Raw genomic sequence first — 18,820 nt, 5'->3', positions numbered from 1 at the left:
AGCACATCAATATAAACTTTTATAAAAAGGGATAAACTCAAATGCTTTGTTGAATCAGGGCCTTAAACGATTTAAAATAATCGTGGATTTCGGTTATGAGGTTATCTTTGCTGTCATGTTGCTGAACTGCCACAATAGTATTAATAATAATATTACTTGGCTATTAGAGAGAACACTTCATCTAAACTGCCAAAGCATTATCTAAAAGAGAATATATTGTTCTCATTTTTTAAGCTTGGAAAAACTGCTCCATAGAAAGTGGCTTGCACAATGTCACAGAGAAAGCTGGTAACAGTATTAAAGTTTGGGCTGAGCTCTTGCCTGCGACTTTACCCAATGAGCATCTAGCTTCTGTATAACCTGGCAGCTGGTGAAAGAGCTCTGGGGATCAGCAGTAGGATCTAGAAGAAACCTTTTGCCTTAGTCTTTGATTTGACTGTGACCTACCTAGGTAGTAATGGAAAGCTGCTACCACTGCAGAGCTCTTCAGTGTCCTCTGTGAAATGGGTTGCTGGTATCTGTCCAGTTCCTAATGAACAGATTTCCTTTTAACAAAATCACCTGCACTTACCGTTACCTTTGTTGGCAACCTCCATAAAAAAGCCAGGAATCAAATGGATGTGAAAAATGAACTATTCCATCAGGTCAAGTACGATATCAATTTGTGGGCCATGTTAGAAAGATTTATACTTTCTCTGCCATCAGTTTGGCAGTTTTATGAGCCCTAAATTGTGTACGTTTTTTTTTAATTAAACATTTTTCTCAAACCTTCCCGTTACGTTCATGTAGCAATAAAACTTTGCCTGAGAAAGGCATCACTGAAAAACATGAAATGCATCAGACGTGGAGCGCTGATTTGTAATCACATAGAAAGAGCTGATAACACGTGGTGAACTATGGTAAAGCAGCTGACATGCAAGAAAGTGTTGAGCTTACTAATTTTTTTCATTCGTCAAGGTAAAGGCTACATTATAAAGCTACTTTTCCTTGTTTGTGATGGATTTTATCTCATATGCTAGGGTAGAATGCATATGATGGTACTTGAACTTATGTTGCAGTAGTTCCATTTTAAGCCCCCGTGTCAGTGTTAAAAATAGCTTATAATAGGAATTTCAAATAGTAGAAACACTTCTGCTGGGGCTGGGAGGTGATTGTTAGCTCACTGAGGCTGCGGGATTTCCACTGATGGAAAATGGACTGACGGGGCTTGGATTTCATAGCAGGTACAAAAAAGCTGGAGGAATGGAAAGGACAGAAGAAGGGAAGGAACTAACTGAACAGCTTATTGAAGCTGTCAGATGAATTATCTGGGCCTTTGCCAAGACCATTCTCCAAGTTGGGGAAGTTGGGATCTCTCTTATGGGACTATAGAGAAGGAGATAAGTATCCCATCCTGAGTATATGGGCTTGATTCCTGGCACTTGCAGGCAACTGGGAAATTCTTTGTGGTGCCCTAGTAAAGCAAACACAACATTGATGAAAACAGAGAAAAATGGATCCATGCTGGGGAAGCTGTAAGCACTATTTATGGAGAAATGGGGAGTTACTGGCAGCCACGGGGAGTATGGTGCAGAAGCTGTGCTACTTAACTGAAATGAATGCTCACAGTGGACCATTGGATCAGCAGGGGTGAGATCAATAGTACTCCTAGTTTTCCAAGTGGTTGCCTGCTTACAACAGCAGGGAGCAGGAGTGACATTACTCAGGTCTTTGGGTGCATCTTGTTACTTTCCTCTGAATGAAGAGATCTGCATCAGAATCCTGGACTCCGTGCACAAACTACAGTCAACAGTTAGCTTCCCTTTGAGACAAGATCTGTTAGCTGGTGCACTGGCTATTTCTAACAATTAATGTTTTGTTCTGAGAGTGTTAAATGGGGATGTAAAATTTTGTTGCCTAAAATGTAGTATGTTAATCCATGTCTGTTTTTCAAATGTGGGATTCATGTCATCTAAACTTCACCATCTAGTCTAAAATAGTCTAGAATTTCTTTATTAGTTAGTGAAGTGAGAAAAGCACCTGCAGAGGACAAATCACCTTAGATGGTGATAAATAACTAAAAGAAAAATAAAGAGACTGCTGCTAGAGTACTAGCATCAGTCTGTGTATTTTCAGTGTCAACTGTTAGTGATTGGAGACTATCTGGAGAGAGCCTATAGCCCAGTTTAATGTGGACTGCTATAGCCATATCTGCTAATATATGCCCAAAAGGAAATAACCCAGTGAACATGGTGTTTTCCAAATGCAAGAGGTTTGGCCTGTTGGCCATGAGAGTGGTTGCCAATAGTTCCTTTAGATATGCAGAAATAGTCTTGTGTAGAGAGCTTCAAGCCTACAAATGTGTGCACAATTTGGTCCTAATTCAGCAAAGCACTGTACCATATACCTACCTTTACATTTCAATCATGTTAACAGTCCTGTAAGTCAGTGGAACCACTGATCTGCTCAAACATAAGCCTGTGCTTATGTTTTACAGGATCAGGTCTGTGTATTCAGCAGAACCGAGTTCCTACCCATCAACCTGTTGCTTTATTTTGTCAAAGGGCTTGGGAGCCACAAGATCTGTGTCCTAAGTAGTGCTCTAAGATATGCTATAATATTTCTTTCTTTTCTCCGTGAGAATTATTTTTTTTCCATCTTTGGTACCTTTGATATAAGCATGAGTGTCCTATTTGATGTAATTTCTTTTGCTTCTGGTTTTGATGTCATTGCTTGCCAGTGATCATCACTTACATCTGGATATTCTTTCTGTTTCTTCTTCCACTTTTTTCATCAAAAAAAAATCCTGTGTCCTTCATATGTCTGTTTGAAACAGCTTTTTCTTAGTATTATCCTTACACTTAAGTGATTGTGAATCTGCTTCCACAGTTGCCTTGCTGTGTTCCTTTTTATCTGTGAAGACTTTACACAAACATGCTGCTGCAGAGAAACAAAATACGGCTGAGTGAACTGCAGCACTCGCAGCCTGGGTACCTCACAGGGCAGTGGCCTGCCTGGAGATTGCCCGTTTCTACTAGGCTGGGCAGGGTGGGTTTTCTTCTCCCTGATCTTGAAGCAGAGTCACCTCCTAAGAGAAAACACACAGTTCTTGGGCCAGAGAAGAGACAGCAAAGTGTGCCAGTGAGGAGAGTGTAGACATGGGAGGGGGAGAGACTTGAGTTCTGGTTCCTGCTCCATGGACTGTTTATACACTTAGTTTAGTGTTAAAAGATAATATACAGTCCAGGGGACAGGAACCTTTAAATCTCAGACTCCCTTTGTTCTGGTGAGGTTTCTTATGACTGGGCAGAGATCCCAGGTCCTTTGTTTCCCAGCCCATAATTCACTGTGCAACAAAAGTGGAGGAACTCAGCAGGAGGGAGAGGGAGTCCCACTGCCACTGTTCCAGACTTGTCTTTATCCTGGTGAATTGTGTCCTCTCTGAGAAGGTAGGAGAGGTGCTTTTCAACTGTCATTTGTGGTAAACATTAGGCAGGTATCTCCAGACGGGTATCCCACATTTGGTTAAGTGCTGTAACTACTAGGCAGTTGTTTGAAAGTTCACATCCTTCAACGTGCTCTGTCATGAAAGCGGGAGAAGGCTGTTGTGTTTTGTGCTAAACTTGATTTGACAATTTTTGCTAGCAAATTTGAGTCCACCTGTTTTACCTGTGATGTTTGTCATGTTTGTTTTTTTTTTTTAATTGGGACAAACCACCAGTGCTGTTGTAGTGCTCTCTAATGCTTCCGTCCTCCTTCAGTCTTTCTGGTCTATGCGTTCTCCCTGCCCCAGACACCCAGGCAAGCACAGCTCTGCTAGTCAGAGCCTCAGTGGCAGTGTTCACCCCCTCTGCCTGCTGGGAACCCCTCAGACCTATGCAGTTCGGTTTCTGGTTTAGCCTTCCCACTGGCCTCCCTCAGGATCACACTCCAGTTGTTTCAGCTCTCTGGTTATATCAAGATGTTTGGTGTTTCTTACAACACCCTTAAATGGATGGCAATTATAATTGCAAAGTGGGCATAGCCCCAGTCATTGCAGCGAATTTCAAACCCTAGAAAATTATTCTATTTCTAGAAAACAGACATACTTTTAAATGCTTGTGTGAGCAAGACATTTTCCCATTGTTTTTTTTATTTTCTGCACCGCATTTAAGGACATTGACATCTTGACACTCCATGACAGAAGTTTACACATGCACACAGGCACAAGCACACAGACACACACACACAGACGCACGTACATGAAGGTCTGCAGAATAGATTTTAAAGTTTCTATGTGCAATAAACAACAAAGTCCCAGTTGAAAGGGCCCAGAGTGAAAGCTGAGCTCCCAAATGAATTAGACTAAAAAAGATAACACCCTCAGGCATCTGTATGTCTCAGCATTTAAATTATATCCCTTGAAATATAAGTTTGGACTTGGTGCCAAGAAATGGTTGAAGAGCTTTTTCATCAATATACCCAATAGAAGACCAATCTGTTGAAATGAAATGTGTCTCTAATCATTTGGTATAAACATAACATGTTTTTACTTTATTATGTAACCTTGAATCATCTTGGTCTTTTAATGAGGATTTTGGATTGTTGCTAATGCTTTACAATTTCATGGAATTATATTGTCTTGGTGTTATGCTACAGGGAGAATACACACTGGAATTTAACTTTCCATTCATTTAAATGGATAAAATGATTTCAAGGTTTCTTTAAAAAATGTTTTCTTTCTTTTTTTTTTCTTTAAGGCTGTGTCTTGTTTGTACAGATATTCCACGTAAATTACTACAGTGGTGAAAAGACTTTTTAGCAGATTTCACTTTCTGAAAGTTTTTCATTTGACAGTTCTTGTATTTTTTTTCCTTCTTGAATTATAGGCTGTATTTTTTTTCCTTTTTAGGATTAGTGATTACATGGATCTGACCCCTGTAGATATCGTAGGAAAGAGATGTTACCACTTCATTCATGCTGAAGATGTGGAAGGCATCAGACATAGTCACTTAGACTGTAAGTACTTCCATTTTTGTCAAAATAATCTGGTATGACATTCGATTGTTCCCGAACTATTATTTGTATTCCACGACTGGGGTCTTCATCTTGTACCTGCTTTTTTTTGTCATAGAGGGTGGCTCAAATATAACTTTTTGTATGATTTATTTTCAAGTATTTTTATAGACATATAAGATTGTTCACATACGTGGAAATAAAAAATTATATTTGTATTACCAGAGTTTCCAGCAGCTGTTCATTTACACATGCTGTGCATTATTTTACTCTTTCAAAGAGGTATTGCTTAGGTGAGAAACTCCCTCCCTAGCACAGAAAATTAACTCCTCTCTTCATTTTTTATTTCTGAGTCATAATGTGGAGGTCAAAAACTGCAGCAAATTTGGGATTTCACCAGGTTTTTCAATACAGAACTGAGCTACAGCTCTACAAGTGTTTCAACCACCCCATGTATTAACATCTAAATGGCCCCCATCTCCATAGCATCTAAGTCCCTGTTATTTGCACACAGGTAGTATCTGATCAGGATAAGGATAACAGAAGTACAAAAATGTTACAAGAGACAAACCTTACCAGAGAGTGTGTGCGTATGTCTGTCTATGGGGGAAGGGAGATTCAGCTTGATTCCTTGTAATTAAACTCTTTGTATTCCTCTTATTAAAAGCCATAGGGCCTAATTCTTTTCTTGTTGAGATCTGTTGACTTCAGTGATGGTGCTCCTGATTTACCCTGGTGCGAAAAGAGACTTAGGCCCATAATCTCTAATTTATCTGTGCCTGCAGTGAAGCCAGATAATTCTTTGGAAGTTTCAGTGACTGACTGTGTTTATGATTGACTTGTGTGTTTTTCTTAATGTAAAAGAATATCTGCAAACTGCCTTTTAAATTCAGAGTCCCAGATTTTAATAACTCTGCTCCCCCTGCACCATGTCCTGCCAGCATTTCCTAAGAAAAGGGTAGCAACCCAAATACAGCCACATTTAATTAGCTTTTACAAAACCATATGACTACAATAGAAGGCAGTATAAATCTTCAGTCCGAAAGTACCTTGCCTGATCTGCAAGGGGAGATAGGAGGATAACTGCAACTGGAAAGCAGGAGAACACGGACAGCTTCTATGATAATATATGGCAGCCAACAAAAATATCAAGCTCTGTAAAGCTTTCAAATAGTCCCTGAAGTTTCTAGAAGCTAAAGTGCATTTGGCAAAAGAAGGTCAGGCTAGATACATTTCAGTGGAAAAAAATAAAATCAACTATCCAAAATGATAAACAAAGTAATTTTCCATCATTTACATTTTGAGCGTTTAATATCCAGGAGAGTATGTCAGTTGCTCAGAAATGAAGGAACAAATTCAGAAACTTACTTGGTGCTCTTGAAACTGGAAGTCAAAAATGACAAGTTGCACTTCCACTGCACTATCTGACCGAGGAAATAAAAGATATTTATGACTCAGACTTAACATACCACCTGGCAGAGATGAACATCCCATTTGAAAAAGACCTTAATCTTCTGAATGACCACTTCTCTCTGAAATAGAATATGTTTTATGAAACATTCATCTTCAGAAAACTTAAGAGACCTATGCACACAGTGTGAGTGCAGTGTGGTCCAGTGTATAAGCACTGGACTAGGGCTCAGGAGACCCTGGAGACAGGAATGGCTTCTAGAAAATCACTTCACCTTACTGTGTTCCTGCTCTCACTGTATGTCCAGTTTAGCTGATTGGATTGCAAGCTTTATAAACACAGGGACTTTCTCCCATTATCAGCATCCAGCACAGTGGGGTTCCAAACTTGGCTGTGTGGCTATAGCATAATTATTCTTGCTAGGCTAATTTTTTTTCAGTAGATGAGGCTGGTTACATCTTTTATGTATAGTTGTTCTCTTGGCTTATAGGAACAAGATGTTCATAGAATCATTCAGGTTGGAAGGGACTCTGGGACATTATCTAGTCCCACCTCATGCTCAAAACAGGATCAACACTGATTCAAAGCAAATTGTTTAGCACTTTGTCTAGTTGATCTTGAAAACCTTCAAGGTCAGATGTTCCACAACTTCTCTGAGTGCCCTGTTCCAATTATCCTTAATAAGGGCTTAATTATCCTCACAGTGACTTTTTTTTTCCTTCTATCAAGTTGGAATTTCCCTGTTTTGATTGTGCAGTTCATGGCTTCATCTTTGCAGTAACATCCTCGCAGATATGCTGTTAGGTCCCCCGAAATCACCTCTTCTTCAGGCTGAACAAGCCTGGTCCCACAGCATTTCCTCACAGGGCAAGTACTCCAGCCCCTGACTGTCTTGGCAGACCTCTGCTAAGCTCACTGAAGTTTATCAATATATTTCCTGTGCTGGGAGCCTAAAATTAGGTTCCAGATGCAATCTAAAGCATGATGAGTGAAGGGGAATAATGACTTCCTGTGATCTACTGGCTATACACTTTTTAGTACAGCCCATAGAGCAGACTGCTGATTCATGCTTAGCATACCGTCCACCAGGACCCCCACGTCCTTTTCCACAAAGCAACAAGCCAGCCAGTCAGTCCCCAGCCCATACCATTGCAGGGTATCAGTCCATCCCAGGTACAGGACTTTGCATTTGTCTTTTCATGTTGTTCAAACTCATGCTCTGGATGAAAGATCTTCAAGTTTAAATTAGACTTGGAAATAGCTCTGAAAGTATACTTGCCCATTATAAGTCCTGCAGAAGCTGAAGTGGTTCATATCTTTGCCCAGAGAGATGGTCAACTTTTCTAGCATTTGGAAAAAAACTTTGTAGAAAAACCAAGAGAAAGAAATTGCAAAACCCCAAAATACTTCATAGCAACTTGTCTATCCTAGAGAGTCAAGTTCAAACCAAACTAGAAAGAGAAAATCCTCCTGGTTTAATTAAAATTAGAGCTAAAATTCAGGAACTTGCAGACACTGGCTGTCGAAGGTAAAACCCAGCAGAACTGCAATTCCCCAAAATAGACAATTCAGGAGATTTTCCAGTACTACATAGGAAATAACTGCTTGAGATTACAATGGGAAAAAAAAAAAAAAAAAAAAAAAAAACAATATTATGCAATATTTTTAAGAGGAGCTGGAAGCTAAAGTAATGGTTAGAAAGCCCTGTTGAAAAGCAGAAACAAGACTTGAGAAAATAGCAAACTGAAAAGGTTGTGTTTGATGGAGGACTGCGGAATGCAGCTAAAAATCTTGATTGATTTTTACAGGAGAGAACATAATTTTTAAAGATTAAAACATGAAGAATCCCAAATTGCAATGGTAGATCTAAGGGTAAAAAGAAACACAAATAAAACTGCTACTCTGCCTATTCACTGACAACATATCAGAAAAAAATGGAAAAAGTAAGACCAGTACATCCTGCCTTCTCATCCAGGTTATTCAAAGACATCAAAGAGGAAAACAAGCAAAGAAGAAAATGTTGCACAAAATCACACAGAAAAAATCAAGAGGGCTGTTGATGGCTTCAGATCATAGCAGCCCATTAGAAACTTTGGAAAACAGGCCTTGTTAACGCTGTCTCAGATAAAAGAAGACAAAAGCAGTTTGAGGAATGTGACCATAACAAGTATAACGGTGAAGAAGGTCTGCAGGACTATAGCAGTGACAACAGTCTTTTGTAACGGAACTGCTGCCCTAATGAAAGGTCAGTTACAGTCAATGGAAAAGCTTTCATTGGCTTCAATGGACATGGGGATTATGCCCTAGAAAAGCAAATTTATATGGACTAAAATTCTGACCCCAGTGAAGTAAATAGCAAAAATTCCATTCGGTTCAGTGAGGTCAAGATTTCTACTTAGAGATTTATATTAGTTATAGCTTTATGCCCTTGTGGATTAACAAAACATAATTGCATTTATTCCAACACAATAATACATGGTGGTGATCCCACAAGTTATTGAAGCATCAGTTTTTTTCAAACAGAAATAAAAAGTTTAGGGATATTGTCTCTATGTTGTTTCATTCAAGCTTTCAATGATCACAAATCTCCCAACCAATTGTTTGGTGTTGCAATTCTACCTTATTAATCTGTTTCCCATTTTATAATGCTTCATGGTTTCAGAAGTTTGGGAAACTTCTCATTTGTTCATCTTTGCTGTGTTTGTTGAACAAATTGCTCGTAGAATCCTGACAGATATCACTTATCATAAATCAAGTCTCTCTTACAGAGATTATAGTTAAAATGTTCTCTAGTCTAACAGCCTGTACACCATCCAGCATCATGGCTCAGCTGTTGGCTCAGCTGACACACAGCAACTGGCTGATCTGCAACAACTTGTGTTTGAATCCGAGCCCTCAAAAATTGCAGGTCTAGCTGTACCCTGGCTCAGATACAGTCCCTAATCCTAGCTCTGTGTAACAGAGCTCTTCATTAGGATATGTGGCATGAAAGAGTTGAAATTGAATATTTTACATTTCATAGTTATGCACCTAGAAATAACACCCTAGAAAGACCCCTCGTGCCCCTAGTTCTACTTTGCCACTTGTAAGAATGGGGAAGGTGATCGGATCCTCACCTTTTACTTACCTCTGCATAGAAACATTGCAGGGCTGAACTGCACATCAAGCATAGGGAAGTTCATACAGTTTCACCAAGCCATGAGTCCCTGCATGGGTAGAACTGCCCTTGTTCTAATGACAAGAAAATATCCCTGATTTTAAAGCTAGCAGGATACATTTTATGTGAAATCAATATTAGAAATCAAGCAGATTAATAAAATTACTGTTGTATCAGGTCTTATCACTCTCTGTAGAGCTCAGCAAGGGCAGTTGACGCTGCTCTCTGGAGTACGATGCTGTGCATATGTACTTCCCTTTGGTTGACACTGTTATCATACAGAGGTCTATAACATCCCTTTTTGATTTAAGAAGTAAATTTATTGCTAAGAATGAATGGATGTCATATGCTATAGGAGTATACATCTTCCATTTAATTGAAAAAAAATTCATGATCTTCATTGAACATCAAGTACTTGATGTCACTGTTCAATGAAGGTCATTAAGAAAACAGCAAGGAAGGATAAAGTCAAGACCTCTGAAGGCAACCATGAATATACTTTTGGACAAATATAGGACAACGTGCCACCATTTGAAAATTAATATCTCGCTTGTAAGAACACTGTCACAAGTATATATTGGTATATAATACGTGCTTTTTCAATTTGGAATCCTAATTGAGGTCTAAATTCAGAAAGCTGACACTGACAAAAAAGATACTTGTTGTCCTCAGCTACTGCTTAGAAAATATCATCCTGTTTCTTCAGGATTTGATTTACAACTAAAAGAAATACAATTCCTCAGGAACAGGGAGCCAGGGCAGTTCATTTCCCATAAAGCAAAGGTCTCTGATGAGTATGTTTGGTAGCACTCCCTCTGATCTACTTTATCTGGTTTCCAGTGGTTAGAATAATCCAGTCTTTCTGAAAATAAACTATTCCACATTCACCTTTTTCATGGCTCCCCTATTTTTCAAGGGATATTACCCCCTCAGTCTGCTTTTAAATCAGTTATGTATTCGCGATTTCTTTTATGTATGTTCAGCAGAAAAATTCTATTGCTGTACAAAATATTGCTTAGTGGTTTAGCCTACCAGCTGTAGTTGAACTAACCCTTTTAACTTATGCACATCAGTTATAATTTTTTATTCTCTTAATAACCTCAAACACATGAAAAACAAATAGAATGAGTTGATAATTTCTAACAGTAAAATACACTTCACATATTTTGCTACCATGCTGTGGAATAACTCTGCAATGTCAAGTAGCACACAATTAGTAAAACTGTAGGGGGAAAAAAAGAAGTGTTTTGATCCTGAGGAATTTTTATCCTAATCAGATCGAAATTTCAATGCTCTTGTAGTGCTTAATATCTTCAATCACCAAAAAAATCAAACTGATTCCAATGTCAGGTTTTGCATTCTGGGACTGAAATAAAATGCTAAAATATACAAATGAATCTCATGTTTGTACAAGTTTATTATCATCACTAAAAAGCAAGATTGATTCTAAATTAGGCTGATAGAATGTCTGGTGTTTAGCTAATTCTTAAACCAAGCCCGCCTGGCATCCTGATGACAGTCTAGTGTATCTTGTTTTCAAAGTATTGCAGAAGTGTTGGTCTGACGACCTGCACAATCTCCCTCTCTGTCCATACTACAGGCCAGCAAAGATTACTGCGTTGGACACTGGCATCCTTACGTCCTTTTGACTGGAGGTAGTGGTGATAGAGCAAGATGAGGGAACAGGAGATAAGAAACTAAAAGAAATGGAAGCATATAAAGAAAACATTGGTTTGATTCATATGAGGAAAAAAAGGGAGCATGGACTTTGGGTTTAGCCCGTGCCTGGTGTTTGTTTTTCAGTCCTAATGAATCTTAAGAGGTGTGCACCTAACCAAGAGTGTGTATGTTTTGTATCTTTTAGCCGTGCTCTGAAATCCTGCAGATGATGTGTTTGCTCCTGTAAATGCTTCTTTGGGTTGTGAGAGATGCTGGTCTGTCTAAATTAATTTCTTTGATTTCTCTCTGACCAAGGCCGGTTACTTTAGAAGAAGGGGGAAAACACTCAGCAATATGCAATTATGTATGCCTTGCACCCGTGTTTTCTCCATAATACACTATTAACTCATGGTTGGTTCATTCCTTGAAAGATGAGAATTTATACCACCACTTACATTTCTGTTTGTGGAGGGCAGTTGTTACTACTGTAATATTTGGTATTCTAATTATTGATATAAATATTCAGATATCATTTTAAATCCTGATAAATTTCTAATCTTCATGATATTTTGTGCATAAGTTTTTCACATGCAAATTGTGTGCTATTGGACAAATGTTTTCTGTATGTAAAGTATATAAGAGCATTTACCAGAAGCATCAGATCTTTTGGAGAGTAAACAAACCAGAAAACTCTACAGAGCTAAACCTTTATCCTATTTAAACCATTAGCTGCTGAACCTAATTGCAGAGTTTTGCCTTCTGTAACTTAGCAATGTACAGTTATTTTGCAAGATGCCTCAGATATAGTTTGCATCAATAACCCTTTAACTTAATTCCGGATGCTGTTTCATCTTCAAATTAAATCTAATGCAATACTGATTAGCACGTTCCCATTTCAGTTTGTAGGCTCTCCATTGTAAGTCTTCCATAGCTCATAGTCAGTTGAAATTTACCCCTAAACTCTTCTCCTTTTTTTACATTAAAAATGCACGTAGTACCAGCTGTGTAAGTACAGCTACTGAATTAAGGGGCTATAGGTTGAGCTCTGACTTCTGCTGGGAACCTCTGCTTTCCCAGTTACTCCCTTAATCATTTTCTTTAGTTTTTTTTAAAGTCTCTTTGTGGTCAAAATTTCCAACCCCAGAAACGAATTTATACTTTGATATTACTCTTGTGATAGATTGCAGAAGAACATGATAAATTGTAAAGCCATGGGAATAAAAGGTTTTACTGTGCACCTCCAGCAGCTTCACCTTCACTCTGTCCACTAAACTATTTCTGTGGTGACTTTTGCTACACAATGTAAATGTATGCCATTTTAAAAATGAAGCTGAAAAGTACTTCAGCCACATATCTTTTTACCTTCATTGCTGAGGTTCACTCCAAGATTACTGATACTAAAAGTGTTCATCACCTTGTCATCTAAGTCAGAAACAGTGTTGCTCCATTGAAAATCCAAGGACGGATTAAGGATTTTGTTTGTAGCATACGAGGCTGTGAAATACTCCATCCTAAAATGTCACTATGTGAAGACATGAAGGAACTGTTGCAGATCTTTCCACAGTTTTAGAAACACGTTAGTGCTACTGGTTTTTTTCCTCTTCTTTTTATTTTTCAAAGGTCTGGACAGTTGACCTTGTATCTCTGAGGGAGAGAGTTTTCAAAGCCAGAAGGATATGAAAATAGTATCAGTAAAATGTGTAGCATATATCAGATATGTGACAGTGTGGCAATAGGTCTTATTAGCACTCATTTGAAAGAACCTGCATAAATCACTTGTGGCTTTGCCATCCATGAGTGTTGTGACCAGTGGTGGATCAATGTTGGTTTTGATGTCTGATAACTTATAAAGTAAGTGGGCTGGTGTCCGGGCCTTTGGCTCAGCCGACTTTTGGGAATGCCCTGCCAAACATCTGAAGCCTTTGTACCCAATGTCCACAGATAGCTAGGTATTGGTTCTGAGATCATAAGATGCTTATTTATTCAGAGGTTCTGTTATTTTTATTTTACAAGGGATTTTTTTTTTTTGTTAGTGCTAAGCTACCTTTTTAAGGCTTGTGGAAAAAGGTGGAAAGTTTGGTTTCCTTTTCTTTTCACAAGTCATCTTATATAAAGGGACAATATGCTTTAAAAATGTCTGATGTAGTTTACTGCCAAATGTGAGACGGTGATGAATCTTTGTGGTGCTTAGAAGGGTGTTTGAACATTCAGTTCTGCCATGCCACCGTGACACTGTGCTGTGGATCCCTTTCCTCTAGAGATTAGGCTGGGAAAACCACTCATTTCACTCAGTCCAAGTATCAAAACAGGGACTCTTATCCCAGAAATGAAAGCATGTTTAAAGGGATCCTGTCCCTTGAAACAGACCATGTTTAACCTATGAAATTCAAAAAGAAAACTAATATTGCTGCCAATCTGCTTCTGTGAAACTTGTATTTCTTTTCCTATTTGTAGGAGATATAGTCGTGTATAGTCTGCTGATACATTTGGCATGGAAAGGGTTATGTTCTAAAGTCATTAATCTTACAGGTTGTCATATGATGGACATTAATATTAGTGGAGAGATGGAGGACAGATTTAAGTTTCTTGAGAAAGCAGGGCCAAATTTCTGCTCTGATGTTGCATTTTAGTAGCTGAGGGCAAAGTTTGGATCTGGGGTTTCATTTTCCCCTCCAGTTTGAACAGAGAGAGTTCATTAATGAGAATGGAAGTTCTGTCTGAAGTTGATGTTCAAAGTGGGCTTGGGTTTCTAAATGACCATTTCAATATTAGCAGAAGGAAATTACTTTATGGCAGGACTGAAGTTTCAAAAGTCATGGGGAGACAGACAAATCATGAGGGAAAAGAAAAGTTAAGAAAGAGAAAAAAACCTAGAGAATCCTAGGTAAACAAATTTAGTGTTCATTTTTTCAATCCAGTTTATCATTAAATAAACTTATTTAGTTAGTTTATTTACATCAGTTTTATCTATAGAAACAACAGAAAAGTTTTCTCACATGCATGCTGTAAGCTTCCATGGAAGAGTGCATCTACTGGTACATTGAATTATATATTATAATTCTGTCATTCCGTTTGATCAATACCTACATCATGTTTTAAAATAGACATCCTACCTAGCATTATATATTCTTGTTAATAGTTATTGGTAAACATAATTATAAAATTGTAGTTTTAAATGATGGACCATGGGCGAATGGTATGTTATAACCACCATGAAAGGGAGAGGGGAAGAAAAGTGTGTCTGTTGTTCAAGTAGATGACGATTTGTGCTTAGTGCTGGGAAATACTTTTTTTCTGATTTTGCTGGGTTTTAATAAATTTGTACTGCTGCTGTGAACTGACATCATCTAAACTGATAACACAGGGTTGATTCTAAACAAAACATCTTCCTGATCGTTATCTGAGATAATTTGGAATCAAATGAATGCAGAATCTCTAGCAGAGGCTAGGAATTTTCAGAGGGCTGGAGTACCACTGTCCTGGGATTAGGGTAGGTTACAAAATCCATGAATTTCAAACTATTTTCCAAACATTCCAAAAACATTCCAAACTATTTTCACTATTTAGAGTTACTTTTCTTCCCTAGCTTGACATATAGCATGCAATACTTTTCTCACTGTATTTGGCAAGTGATGACCTTGAGCTACAAACTTCGATCCTAATATGAATCCACATTTTTTTAGCAGTTTGACTCAGACCACTTTTAACATTTGCTTTTCTGCAAAGTGAGGCAGGAAGAATAATGCTTAGTTTTTAAAGATCCTTAAGCTTTCCAATTTTTCTAAATGGTTGATTAGGGCTTTTTTTTTTTTTCCTGCAAGGTTCTTGATACTTATTTTTGCCTAATTTGTCAGGTATTTATGTATGTAACATCTCTACACTGGAAGATTAAACAGTATTCCATATTGCAGAAGTAAGCAATGAATCAATTGCATTTTTAGAGTGACCGTATATGCTTAAAAGAGTTATCCCAGGTGAATGAAGAAGTTAGGTGGGAGCTTGGACCAGTGAGGTACATTTTTCTTTCATGAATCTGACCTGCTACTTCCTGCTTGACTTTGGAAAAGATGAATTTATGTTTAGAAGCCAGCAGTTATTACTGTCTAATATTGATATCACGATAGCAGGCAAGTCTCAGTGTTATTGACACAATACACTGCATTCTAGCCAAACCTAAAAAAGATGTTCTCTGTCCAGCACTCAGGGCTTTCTCCTGTCATATGGTGTGAATAAAATGCAGCTTTCTAAAGCCTCACAGTACCAATATTTTTCTAAACAGTTATCATCTGTCTATTTTTCTTAAGAGAACTCTGTTGAGATACAGTCAGTCACACAGGGCTGGTAAGTAACTGCCTGCAGCAAGGGGAGGTAGAGCAGTGTGACCCATGGGGACTTTTGTGATGGGAAGGTGGCATTCTTCCCTAAGCAATCTGCTGTGGAGGCCACACTTTTGGCCTGGTGGGTAGAGAATGCATTTGCACGCTGTCCTGGCTCCTCCTCACCGCACCTCATGTAGTAGATCCGAAATCGAAGTGTTTGTGGAGAATTATATAGATGGCACACGTTTGCCCACTGAATGTCTACAAGCCTCCTATCATCTAGCTTGTAATTCTGTTTAAGTAACAAACATCATTTAACATTGCTAAATATTGCTCAGTACTTTTTTTTCATTGCTAAAATCCAATTTGTGGATACCTACTATTTAAAACATCTAACTCACTAATTGCAAAATCTATAGAAAAGTCCTTATAACATCAAAGGCTCACTTGATCCTCAGAGCTGTTATAAATGAAAAACTGTCTCTGTTACAAGCAAATAAGGCACTTAATGCACTCTTTCTGGCTGTGATGCTATTTTTCCTGTGGGTTTTGAAAATGACCTTCCTGTAAGCATCAAGGACTGTAACTTTTCAGATGAAGAAACTTGTTCTTGTTTTAAGTCTATGCCAGGTTCATTCCCCTATAGCCCACAGTTTTCAAAAGCAGAAGAAAAAGTAATCCAGAATTAAAAAAATAAAAACCCCTCTGTTTCCAGAACGAAGTTACCCTGTCAGCTTGCCTTGGGCCTTAGGTGGAGAAGTGGAGATTAAAGAGTCAGTATTCCTTTTCATGTTTCGTCTGCCAATTTTGTGAATGTAGAAAGAGTACTTGTGGCTGCAGCTAAGTATCCGACTGTGGTATTAAGTATGGCATTTTCATCCTCATGCAGTAAATTAAAAATATTCTTATAAGTTTATCACAAGGGGAATTCAGTATCAATACCATCCAGTCATTGATAAAGGTATTTCAAGGAGAAGGGTGAATAGCACAGCAGATGTAACCTCAATATTTTCACCAATTATAAAGAGCCTCTTTGTGAAGCTGTGTGAATATGTAAGATGATCTCATCATTTCCTATTTACTCAATACTTACCTGAATACGCAATATAGTGTAGCTTTTAAATGCATATGCACATGAGTAAAATGTCCTTTTGTAAGAGACTTTGCTAAAAGACTGCTTTTGATACACAATTTCTTCATCTCCTCTTCAAACTGAATTAAGCTACTTCCTTCTTTTAAAACACAACTCACTATTTAGAAGCTTTGGCTTTGATTTCTCAGAACAGCCTTACAGGAAGAAACTATGTTCTTTTTCTTTTTGTAACCATATTTCTGAAGACAAACTTGTACTGATTTATTTTGATTTTCTAACAGAAATAGGTTCCTGCAAAGAACACTGACTGTTTCTTCTTCTCCCCCCTCCTTCACTCCACTGCTACAAGAATATTGCTGTGCGCAAAGCTACCAAGGAAAACTGAAATCCCTCTGTTGGGAACTGTGTACATAGCAATATATTCATACTTTGAGAAATAAGTGAGATTTTTTTTTAGTTCTTAGCATGACATACTGTGCATTTCTTGCATTCTAACCACTGAATTCAAATTTAGTAACTAGGTAACATTTCAGCAAATTTTAGTCAAGTTTAGCATCCACCATTTTAGGGAATACATCTGTGCAGCTAATGTAAAGGTCACCAGTTTTAAAAGATTAACCCTCAGTTATTCCCTTTGATTAAAGCGTTTATATATATATATATATATATACGTGTATCTATATAATTATATTTGTCATCCTATTCCTAGTACTTAAGATTTGTTTCATTCTCCTGTTCACAGTTAGACTCACTGTAAAGATCATTCCTGACGACTGTTAAGCTGAAATCCAGTGTTAGAAAGATTTCTCTGTATTTCTACACAATATGGCTTAGTAACAGGGCCTTTTTTCCCTCTTTCTTTTAAACATGTAACTCCCGTTAACATTTTGGAGACTTATGCATTGGTTAGCAGAAGAAACTAAGCCTGTCAGAGAAGTTTCCTCCCCTGCTCTTCTTACAAATGGACTCATAAATCCAATCCTGCATAATCCCATGTAACTTCAGTCACACGAGCCATCTCACTGACGTGGTCACGGTCTTACCTTCCCCCGTACTGCATTGTCTGCCAGACTGGGTACTCCATGTATAATACAAATAGAAATTCAAAACTCTCTGGATTTCTCAGTGTACAAAAGTACAGAGCTGAACCCTGATTCTCAGTAAGGGATTTACCTTAAGTACAGTCTGAATAAGTTCAGGATGTGGTCCACATGGCATTACTTTTTCAGAAGTTTATGCTAAGCTGAAATGCCTGGTCTGTTGCTAGTAACAAAACATAACTTCACAAGCAGAGCTTAGGGTGAACTAATTCTTTATTTTCATTTCTTCTCAAAATCAGTAACATTATTAATGGACTCTGTGTACCTGCAAACTGAAGATCCTCAAAATTAAACTGGGCTTTACTCAGTAACACTAGGTTATCAATAAACCAGATAGATTTTCCTTCCTGATATGTCCTTCTAGTTGCTTGTTTTCTCAAAATTCTCATCTAATTTCTAAGTTTCAGCTTGGCAATGCCAACAGTTAAAAAATACAATAAATTAGAAAACATTTTGATTTTTTTTCATTCCTTCTCTTTCATCACATTGAGAAATTTCTTCCCAAGCTATAGTATGAGCTTTCAGAACTGGCTTGGGGGTGCCTAGTTCTCTCTCAAAGGATGTAAGAACCAGATTTAGCAGCACAGCACAGCTGGTCTGCCAAAGAATCTCTTTACAGAGAGAATTTTTATATTGAATCGTGGGACTTCCTTCAGAGCATGGTCCACAAATCTCTCATATGAAATGTGCTTTAGACAGACGCAAGAAGGAAAATCCTGTGTATGTGGTAATATATCTGAGCTGGCCAAATAGAGCGTGGGAATTTGCAGGTAGAGGAACTTCATGGAAAGCTCATTTTCAAGACAGTATTTCAAATATTCTTTGGATGTATAGTAATTTGGGAACCTGAACTCTGACAGTAGATGGTTTGTATGCAATTGCGATGCACTGAATTCTCTTTCTTGAAAAAGCAGGCACCTTTTCCTTCAGAAATAACTTATAAAGTTTCAATTTCCCCCTTTTTCCATAGTTCTGAAATGAATGCTCTGTTCAGCTCATGATATAGACTTTTCCAGTGGTGCAACAACCAATATAAAAGATACTGAAGGAGGAAGGACTTGTCTAGGATGAAACGGACTAAAAGAGCTGGAGGATCTGGGTCCTCAT

General features: G+C 38.0%; 1 protein-coding gene across 6 annotated transcripts in view; it reads left to right on the top strand.

Moving 5' to 3' along the window:
* Nucleotides 1–18,820, top strand: part of NPAS3 (neuronal PAS domain protein 3) — a gene marked incomplete at both ends in the record, with an annotated part of 624,151 nt that overhangs the window by 595,568 nt on the left and 9,763 nt on the right. For all 6 annotated transcript variants that reach the window (XM_082317264.1, XM_082317265.1, XM_082317263.1 and 3 more), the window contains one exon: nt 4,871–4,977. In XM_082317264.1, coding sequence (XP_082173390.1) covers nt 4,871–4,977 — 107 coding nt within the window. The remainder of the gene's footprint in view (nt 1–4,870; nt 4,978–18,820) is intronic.

The sequence above is a fragment of the Platalea leucorodia genome (genome assembly GCF_965183815.1).
Source record: "Platalea leucorodia genome assembly, chromosome: 7".
Lineage (NCBI taxonomy): Eukaryota > Metazoa > Chordata > Aves > Pelecaniformes > Threskiornithidae > Platalea > Platalea leucorodia.
The sequence above is the reverse complement of the archived record's forward strand: the minus strand, read 5'-3'. Positions and strand labels throughout refer to the sequence as shown.